Here is an 11,197-nt window from a genome sequence, read left to right as displayed (position 1 = left end):
GTTTATTGCAGCACTATTCACAATAGCAAAGACTTGGAACCAACCCAAATGCCCATCAATGATAGACTGGATAAAGAAAATGTGGCACATATATACCATGGAATAATATGCAGCCATAAAAAAGGATGAGTTCATGTCCTTTGCAGGGACACGGATGAAACTGGAAACCATTATTCTCATCAAACTAACACAGGAACAGAAAACAAAACACCGCATGTTCTCACTCGTAAGTGAGAGTTGAACAATGAGAACACATGGACACAGGGAGGGGAATATCACAAACTGGGGCCTGTTGGTGGGGGTGGGGAGATAGGGAAGGGATAGCATTAGGAGAAATACTTAATGTAGACAACGAGTTGATAGGTGCAGCAAACCACCATGGCACGTGTATACCTATGTAACAAACCTGCACGTTCTGAACACAAAGTATAATAATAAAAAAAAATACCAAGGTACTATGAGGAGAATATAATACTAGTTGACATTTGTCAAGAATATAACCTCTCAGACATTATGCTAGACTCTCCATAGATAATCTTCCAAATGCTCACCGGCATTCATCCAGGGAGATATCATTATTTCCATAGTCTAGATTGGGAAGATGTGGCTCAGAGACATTAGGAGATCATGATCACACCTAAAAGTGATGGAGTTGAAAATTAAATAGAGGCCATTTTGACTCTAGAGTTTATATTTTTCCACAAAGTCACATGAATAGTTAACCTTTTATAAAAATCTACCCTTTATAAAACACTTTCCTATATGTCATGGATGGCAAAATATTGCAGTCAGACCATGACTCTGGGCTCAAATCCTGCATCCTGCACTTACTTGTTATGGCAACACAGGCAAGTTAACCTCTTTGGCCTCTTGAGCTCCTCATACTTAAAAGAGGAAATGGTACTGATAGTAATAATGAAAGCCAACTATGAGGGTCATTTTGAAGATGAAATGAGACAATATACACATATGCATTACATACCCTGGCCCACAATAAGTGCTTAAGAAATAATCACTGTATCATTATTCTGTCATTCACACAAGCTTTTAATGAGTATTTTCTATTATGATTTGACTTTCTAGAAACCTCTTAATATTAGCAGCAGACGTATCCAAGTCACACAGCACCAAAGTATGCTAGTGGCAGTGAATCCCTACAGGTCTGCAGCAACCTCAATTCTTGCCTCCTCAGGAGAAAGAATTTAACTGAGGGGCATAAGGCAGGAGAGAAGGAGGTAGGTTTTAGAGCAGGAGTGAATGTTTATTTTAAAAACTTTAGCGCAAGAATGAAAGGAAGTACAATACACTTGGAAGAAGGTCAAGCAGGCAACCTAAGAGATCGAGTGCACAGTTTGACCTTTAACTTGGGGTATTATTTGTTGGCATGCTTCTGGGGTTACATTACTTCTCCCCTGATTCTTCCTTTGGGGTGGGCTGTCCACACGTGTAGTGTGTTTACTGGAGTTGTACACATGCTCACTTGAGGCATTCTTCCCTTACCAGTCAAGTGTTCCTATAAGGTCATACACCAGTTAAGCTCGGCCATTTGGCCTCTTGGTAAGCATGCTTAACCCCACTTACCCAGCTCCTGAGATCTTACCCACAAGATGCTTATCACCAGCCTTAGGTGTTTTTATCTATTGGAATACTGCTGTCCCCTGGCACCAGCTGCGACTAATTTTAGAGAGGCAGTTCAACAACCGCCTGACCATCGCTTGATGCTTGCTGACACTCCTGGTTGGCAGCTGCTGGGGGGGCCCTCTCCTGCCCTGCTCATATCTGACTTGTTACCTACTGTAACATTAATAAACACTTTCTAGAACTTTATTTGGTGTGCTGAAGAATTCATGACATACAATAGGAGGTTTCTGCTCTCTAAAGAGGCTTGCTGTCTAATGAGAGAGAAAATATGTAATACTCTTACTCTATGTTATGGGCTGAATTGTGCCTCTCTCCCAAATTCACATGTTGAAGTCCTCTCCAGTACTTCCGGTTGTGACTATTTAGAGATAGGGGTCTTTAAAGAGGTAATTAAGGTTAGATGAGGTGGTACAGGTAGGTCCTAATCCAATATGCCTGGCATCCTCGTATGAAGAGATTAGGACACAGACACGCACACAGAGGGATGACCATGTGAGGGCACAGCAAGAAGGTGGCCATCTGCAGGACAGAGGCCTCAGAAGGAATCAAACCTGCCAGCACCTTGATCTTGGACTTCCAGCCTCCAGAACCGCGAGAAAATAAATGTCTGTTGTTTAAGCCATCCAGTCTGTGGTATTTTTTATGGCAGCATAAGCAAACATTTAATACACTATACAAAATAGATTAAAACCATAAAGAAAAAGCAACCAGAAGCCCAGGACTCCCAGTGAAATATAAACTTTCTTTACATTTCACACTATGCAGTAATTGTTAACTTACTCCTCTGTATTACCCAGGCCATAGCTTCCCAGCAGTAGGATATAGATACATTTGCTGTTGTGTCCCAGCACCTAGCACGATTCCTGGCCCCCAATACATATTCACTACATAATAAAACCATGAGAAATTCTTTCATCTTCCTTTCCTGTGTTTTATTGTAACCAAATAGTTGATGAAAAAAAAGTTCTTCTTTATACAAATACTGTACCTAATAAATTGCAGAAGGAATGATAAAATGCAAAAATGGAGCTAGCACAATTATTAATGAATTATGAATGAGGAATTCACAAAGAAAGCATCATAGTGACACCATTTGAACTCACTGATCAACCTCAGGATATATAAAATGGGGAGAGGTCGATTTTATGTGCCTCATAATATGATGCAACAAGAAGGATACGGCAACAGCTCTGAAGCACAATTTCCTAACACTTGTACCAGTATCTAACTGAATCTGTGGATCTAACTACCCATTTGAAAAATGATAGGGAATAGAAGAACAAGTTAAAGACACAGCAAAATCCAGGAAGTGGGAGGGACATTTACAAAGAAATTACCTATTTTCTCTAACAAAAGAGTGGTATGGGTTGAAGGAACCCATTGTCATAAAACACATGTGAACTTAAGACACATAACAACATATGCAGAATGTGCAGCTTGTTCAGATTGTGACTCAATTTTACCAAGTGCAAAAGTGAAATGTTTGAGACAATCTTGGAAACAGAAATATGGACTAAATTGTATTGATGAATGACTTAATTTTGCTTGGCATAATAATAGCATGGCCAATATATGGAAACATAGAGATGTAAATTTAGATATGTATATAAATAGCCTTACCAACTAATAATGCATCCTGAAGAATTTGTGAATAAAATGGCATGATGTTTGAGAATTTCTATAAGAGTTTTAAAACTAACTTGATTCTCTTAAATGCTCTATCAAACATGGCAGGTTTTGTTTTGTTTTTTAAAATGAAGACATTGGTAACCCAATTCTCTTGGTTAAGAGGCTTGCCAAGGTCACTCAGTCAGGAAATGGCAGGACCAGTTTCTTCAAACTCCTACTCTGGTACAAGTGGGTACTTCACCATAGACCCCTAACTTCAAGAAAGGAAAATAGAGGCATAAATTTTAAACTAACATTTGTTATTATGCAACTAGTCTTGTTGAGTGTTTTATGTCCACTACGAACCCATGAGATATGTGCTATTAGACCCATTCTGCAGATGAACCAGAATTCAAAGACGTTATGTGATTTGTCAAGAGTGGCACAGGATTAAAACCCAGAATGGCCTAACTCCATTTCAAATGAGGTACAACACCACACCATGGCTCCCCTCTTGGAGAACTGCAATGTACAGTAGTTTAGGCCAAGTTCTACAGTGAAAAAAAAAAGTGTTTAAATTCCTTCACCAATCATTTCTCAACCTCTGACCATGGAACCTTTCTTTTACACTTAGCATCTATTAAGTTTGCATGTGACCACAGGGTACACAAGAATTGCTTCAAGCTAATAATGGGTGAAATCTTACTGTATTTCTGCTATGTTTGAATGTGGGAATATTAACACATGTCATAATTATTACTAAAAAATAAACTACTTTTCATTTATGTAGCAAAAAGTTAACTACATATGGCCAGCATCATTTTTAATTGAGAAGCACCAATTTTACTCTGTCAAAAAGCACATATTGTTTCCTCCCTAGTTGGACTCCTAAGTATTGTATTTTCCAAATAGCCCATGAGGTTTGAGGCACCCTTCCCCAACTCAAGCTTATTAGAAAGTTTATTTCCTAGACTAGTGGACAGAGAAGGGGAAGGAAAGTTACATTTTGCCAAATGACCTCATGATTTAATGGCACTGGTAATACTAATACAAGCTCAAGCCTTTTGGCCAAATTTTGCAAAACTGGTTGAGGTATTTTTTCCTGTAGATATAAAACCTTCAAACTGAAACTGATCATTAAAAGGAAAAGGAAAACTAAGCAACAATTTCAAACTGGGCTATTTTAAGAAATGCCTTCTTTACATAACCAAAAATTTCTCACCTCTTCCTTCCCTCCATGAGTATTTTTGCACTCATTTCTGAACTCGGACATCTCTGTGGATCTGACACACAGGAGCAGCAGCCTACAAGGCAGTGAGCAGCACCTAATGGAGTTGGGTACGAATGACTGAAGCTCACCAAAGGAGAGTCCTCAAAAGCAGCAGTGGTGAGATGAGGGCTGGGGGAAAATGGAAAGCAAGCCCTGTCTTCAAGATGTGCAGAACAATATCCTTTCTCTCTCAGGTCTGGCATCATATTCAGATGAGCAAATGTGAAAACCAGAAATGTGTTCTCAAATGACAGAAACTTCTCTTGAGAAAAGGGGAAATGTGAATCCAGTTTAAAGAAAACTCAATCATTAAAGACAAATTAATTTCTCTTAGAAATCAAAAATCTGGCCCCAGCATGGTGGCTCATCTCTGTAATCCCAACACTTTGGGAAGTCAAGGCTGAAAGATTGAAGCCAGGCATTCAAGACCAGCCTGGTCAACATAGTGAGACCTCATCTCTACAAAAAATTAAAAAATTAGCTAGGCTTGGTGGTGTGCACCTGTAGTCCCAGCTAGTCAGGAGGCTGAAGTGGGAGGGTCACTTGAGCCCAGGAGTTTGAAGTTACAGTGAGTTATGATCACATCACTACGCTCCAGCCTGAGTGACAGAGGGAGACTCCATCTCAAAAAACCATAAATAAATAAAGTCTACACTCCAGCCTGAGTGACAGAGGGAGACTCCATCTCAAAAAACCATAAATAAATAAAGTCTACACTCCAGCCTGAGTGACAGAGGGAGACTCCATCTCAAAAAAAATAAATAAATAAAGTCAAAAATCTGCATCATAACCTTCAAAATGTCCACCAAAATTTTCACATGTAAATTCTCCTCCACTTTTACAATTTTCCCTTGACTGTTCTCAGTGTTAACATTTTATAGCATCACTTTTATGATGAAATTCCACATTATGAAATCTGACATACCTACATTTCTCTAGATATTTACAATGAGATAATGCCAGCAACTAACCATAACCAGTGTGCATGCATGGCTGTTATTTCTTCACAAAAGCAAGGAGCGATATGATTGATAATCTCATGTCTACTTTTTGGTCTCACAGTCTTACAGGGATGACAGCTGTGTGAACAATGACATTTGCACACACTGGACAGCACAGATGTGCAAGTCAACAACAGGTTGCTGGTTTGGGTACCTAAGACCTTCGCAGACTGAAGACAAGGCTTCCCTTGCAAAGCCTTATCATTGACATTCCCACCTAACAAATGGGGCCTTAGCCTATTCTATCATTGCACCTTCCTGCTGCAATCTAAATCAGCACTCCATTCTGCCAGTTCCCTGTACATCCTGACACAGCCTCTTTTATTCCCATCCTGATAAACACTGCATTATTATTTTTTAACAAATCACCAAATCACAAGGCCTTATGATCAGAACAATGTAGATAATAAAACTCTTGAATTAACAAATAATACATTGTTTTCTATGTGTCAGATACTGCACTACATGCTTTCCATGTGTCATACATAGATCTTTTTTAAAAGAAAAGAGTAAATGAATGAAAGAATATATGTATTAAAGAGTAAAAAAAATGTAATTTTTCAAATTGTTTAAAAGGGAAATAACCTTGGAAATTATACATTCTCTCTCAATCATTCATTCAACAAATATTTATTTTATTTAATGCCTATTAGATACTAGGCTTTGCCCTACGTTCTGAGAACAAAGTAGTAAACGGCAGGTGCTCTAAGCAGATTACAGTCAAATGGAGAGAGTTACCACACGGAAGAGTGAACTGAAGTCTTGAGTTTCAGGCAGTAAGGAGGTGCATGTCTAGTAATTTATATATATTAGAATAAACTGAAATCAAACAGCACAAGTTTCATCTTTTCAAACACCTAGACAGAGAATGTTAACTATTACTGAATATTTTGTCGAGATAATTTTATTGCTCATCTATGACTGACAGGTGCCAGCAATTTTATGTTGTAGAGAAGAACAACAAAGGCAGAAGAGGAAACTGATACAGAATGAGCCCCCAACCAGCGGCCCAGAACCCTGCCAGATGTTTTTATGTTCATTATCTTAGTCAATATTCATTGATCTTCTAAGCCTGATGTTTCCTCCATATTGCAAATAAGGAAAATTAGTGCACTCTAGAGTTTAGGTAACTTTTCTTAGACAATCTGCTAGTGGGTGGCAGAGATGAGATTAAATCCCAAGACTCTCACTCCACACTCCCCACTGGAGACTATAGTGAATGGAAGAGCACAAGCCTCCTCTAACCCTCAGCAATTCTGATTTTTGCCATACCAAAACACATAAATTTTTAAGTGAAATCTCTTTATTTTTTTCAATTAGCGATAATTCAAAAAATTAAAAATATGCTGCAGGTCAAACAAAATATATCTGTAATCAAATGTTGAAGTCATTCATTTGAAACCTCTGCTTGGCAGTGTTTTTCTCCACTGAGGTTACCCAGCTGAGCAGGGTTGGCACATACCACAAAGGGTACAAAAAGGCCACGCAAGAAGTCATGTTGAGTTGAGATCAGACATAAGCTTATTTTCTTCAGGGTGTAGGAAGAGAAAGAGACTAAACACTGTATGGATGATATCAAATTGGATGGGTGAGGCTAAGTCCTTGAAATGTAAAACTGAAATTTTAATTACCTATTTCCAGATTTTACGTTGTACATTTTTTTAACATGTTAATGTTTCTAAAACCTGTATCTTATCACCAATGTCAAATAAAAATTCTTTACTTGTGCCGTTTGTCTCCTTTCTTGGGTTATATATGCCAAAGGTTTATTTTATTGTTTTTTTACAAAAACTCATTTTTGGTTTTATGGATCAACTTTACCGTTTGTTTTCCATTTTAATAATTTATTTTATCTTTACTAATTATAATTATTAATGCAAAATTTGTTATTAATTTGCTAGCTTCTTAAGTTGAAAGCTTAGTTCATTTTTATACTGTTTGTTGTTTCTAAATAAAACAACAATAAAATAAATAAAATGTAAAGGTCTACATTTTTCCCTGGGCTCCACATGGGGTTAGTGGGTTTCATAGGTTCATATAAAGGGCTTTCTTCTGTTGTTTTTTAGTTCTTTGTTTGTAACTTCTAAATAAATATCTAAAGTAAAATTAGAAGCATTTTCAACATTATTTATTGTATAATTCTGCCATCAATGTGGCCTATATAATATCAACTTTTTGAAATGTATTAAAATTTCCTTTTTGTGTAGTAAATGAGTTAACTTGGAAAAACTTTTCAAGTGTATTTTTAAATAATGTTATTCTTCATTTCTATTTGTATTTGCACACAGTCACATGTGTAAGTACATACTTGTAAATTGTGTTAGTTCTATCTTCTGTGGCCATACTCATGTTTGTCTATTGATTCATTTGTTTCTGAAAGATGTGTCTTAAAGACTTAACTAGAATTTGAATTAGTTTCTCTGTATAAGATTGTATAATTACTTGCACAAATAAGCAAGTTCTCTTCTTCTTTGTAAGTTTTTGATGTATACTCACACATACATATAAGTTCTGTTGACTATCATACCTTCTTTAGTAATTAATCCTGTTATCAATATCATATTTTCCCCCTTTCTTTTTTCTTTGTCTTTTGCATTGAAATCTATTTTACCTTAAATTAATATTGCTATACCACTTTCTTTGTTACATGCCTTGAGATATTTCTTCTACTTCTTGAATATATTTTTGATATTTTAAACATAAAATACTTGATTATGAAAAAGAACATATGTAGATATCCATAAGTAATAAACCATAAATATAAACATACTTGAACCCACAATCCAAAGTATTTAAAAAAAAATGTTACCAATCATGTTGATACTTCTTGAGTACTTCTTGCCAATCTGTGCTCATCCCCCATACCGTCTCTCAGGGGTAGACATTATGTGAGTTTGTTTCTTATCATTCTCTTCCCCTCAACCTGTGGGATCTGACACTATCTCCAGGTAGATGATGTCAGTATTGAATTGGAGGAAACCCAGCTGGTGTCCACTGCAGAATTGATTGCTTGTTTGTTGGTGGGGGAAAATCCCACATGTTTCGTCTGTGTTGATTGTTGTGGTGTGAGAGCAGAGGAAAAACAGTTTTTTTCAACTCAATACCATATAATATCAAATTGTTTCTCCAACTAGTTGTACAAATTTGTACCGGTTCTAACTGTTCCATGTCCTCACCAACATTTCATTTACTTTTTTTGGGTTTTTGGGGGGTTTTTTGGTGTGACTGCTGCTATCTCATTTTGAATTTAGTTTGCATTTTCTTGATTCACTAATGAGAACGAGTATCTTCACATGCTGACTGGCCATCAGCATAGGTTATTCTGTAAAATGCTTGTGCAAGTCCTTTCCCATTTTCCTATTGTGGTTTGCTTTTTTAATAAAGAGTTATTTATGTGCCCTAGATATTCCTTCTGGATTATATGTATTGCAAATATTCTCTCCCATTTGGAGCTTTCCCATTATTTTGTTTTCCTTATGATGCTTAAATGAATGGAATCCATTCTTTATGTACTATACTTATCAAGACCTTTCTTTATAGTTAGTACTCTTTGGGTCTTGTTTTTGAAAATCTTCCCTCATTTAAGGTCATGAAGATGTTCTTCTATATTGTCTTTTAAAAAATTTAGAGATTTGTCATTTTTATTTAAGTCTCTTATTAATCTTGAATTGGTTTTTGTATATGGCAAGAGGTGAAAGCCAACTTTCTTTTTTTCAATGGGATAGCATCATTTACAGATAAGTCCATAGTTTCATCACCAATCTACAGTAATGGTAACAGTACTAACAACAGTAACAATAGCAGCTAATTTTATACGCTGCTTACTACATGACAGTCACAGTTCTAAGCAATTTACATGTAACGCCAGCTCTCTAATATGATTTGGTATTAAAAAAAAACCTATCAGAGTAACAGCATATTTCTCAGCAGAAACCCTACAAGCTAGAAGGGTTTGGGGTCCTATTTTTAGCCTCTTTAAACAAAGCAATTATCAGCAAAGAATTTTGTATCCAGTGAAACTAAGCTTCGTAAATGAAAAAAAAGATACGGTCTTCTGGAAAAACAAATGCTGAGAGAATTTGCCACTAACAAGCCAGCACTACAAGAACTGCTAAAAGGAACTCCAAATCTTGAAACAAATCCTTGAAATACACCAAAATAGAACCTCCTTAAAGCATAAATCTCACAGGACCTATGTAACAATAACACAATTTTTAAAAATAAGGTATTCAGGCAACAAAGAGCATAATGAATGGAATAGTACCTCACATCTCAATACTTACATTGAATGTAAATAGCCTAAATGCTCCACTTAAAAGATACAGAATGGAATAAGGGATAAGAATTCATCAACCAAGTTTCTGCTGTCTTCAGGAGACTCAACTAAAGCATAAGAACTCACATAAACTTAAGGTAAAGGGGTTGAAAAAGATATTCCATGCAAATGGACACCAAAAGTGAACAGAAATGGTTATTCTTATATCAGACAAAACGGACTTTAAAGCAACGACAGTTAAAAAAGATAAAGAGGGACATTATACAATGATAAAAAGGACTAGTCCAACAGGAAAATATGACAATTCTAAACATATATGCACATAACACTGGAGTTTCTAAATTTATAAAACAATTACTAGTAGGCCTAAGAAATGAGATAGATGGCAACACAGCAATAGTGGGAGACTTTAATACTCCATTGACAGCATTAAACAAGTCATCAAGACAGAAAGTCAACAAAGGAACAATGGACTTAAACTATACCCTAGAACAAACGGACTTAACAGATATTTACAGAACATTCTATGCAACAACTGCAGAATATTCATTCTGGTCATCAGCACATGGAACATTCTCCAAGATAGACCATATGATAGGGCACAAAAAAGTCTCAGTAAATTTTAAAAAATCAAAATTATATAGAGTACTCTCTCAAACCACAGTGGAATAAAATTGGAAATCCACTCCAAAAGGAACCCTCAAAGTCACACAAATGCATGGAAATTAAATAACCTAATCCTGAATGATCACTGGATCAATAATGAAATCAAGATAGAAGGTAAGGTAACAAAAGCCATCTATGACAAACTCACAGCTAACATTATACTGAATGAGGAAAAATTGAAAGCATTTCCCCTGTGAACTGGAACAAGACAAGGATGTCTACTCACCACTTCTATTCAACATAGTACTGGAAGTCCTAGCCAGAGCAATCAGACAAGAAAAAGAAATCAAGGGCATCCAAACTGGTAAAGAGGAAGTCAAACTGTTGCTATTTGCTGATGATATAATCATACACCTAGAAAACCCTAAAGAATAATCCAAAAAGTTGCTAAAACTGGTAAATGAATTCAGCAAAATTTTAGAATACAAAATTCATGTACACAAATCAGTAGCTCTGCTATACACCAATAGCGACCAAGCTGAGAATCAAATCAAGAACTCAACCCCTTTTACAATAGCTGCAAAAGATAATAAAATGCTTAGGAATATACCTAACCAAGAAGGTGAAAGACCTCTATAAGGAAAACACAAAACACTGCTGAAAAAATCATAGACGACACAAACAAATGGAAGTACCTCCCATGCTCATGGATGAATAGATTCAATATTGCGAAAACGACCATACTGCCAAAAGCAACCACAAATTCAATGCAATTCACATCAAAATACTGCCATC

General features: G+C 36.3%; 1 protein-coding gene across 3 annotated transcripts in view; it reads right to left on the bottom strand.

Moving 5' to 3' along the window:
• The window catches only part of LOC105530901 (chromosome unknown open reading frame, human C12orf42), a 185,772-nt gene that overhangs the window by 146,120 nt on the left and 28,455 nt on the right, over window positions 1-11,197 (bottom strand). The window contains exon 1 of one of the 3 annotated variants that reach the window (XM_011968637.1): window positions 4,472-4,589. The exons of the other annotated variants lie outside the window; for them this stretch is intronic. Coding sequence (XP_011824027.1) covers window positions 4,472-4,522 — 51 coding nt within the window. The 5' untranslated portion in view covers window positions 4,523-4,589. Of the gene's footprint in view, window positions 1-4,471; window positions 4,590-11,197 lie in introns of those variants that run through there. 3 annotated transcript variants of the gene reach the window in all.

The sequence above is a fragment of the Mandrillus leucophaeus genome, unplaced genomic scaffold, assembly GCF_000951045.1.
Source record: "Mandrillus leucophaeus isolate KB7577 unplaced genomic scaffold, Mleu.le_1.0 Scaffold852, whole genome shotgun sequence".
NCBI lineage: Eukaryota > Metazoa > Chordata > Mammalia > Primates > Cercopithecidae > Mandrillus > Mandrillus leucophaeus.
This window is presented reverse-complemented; position numbering and strand designations above follow the sequence as displayed.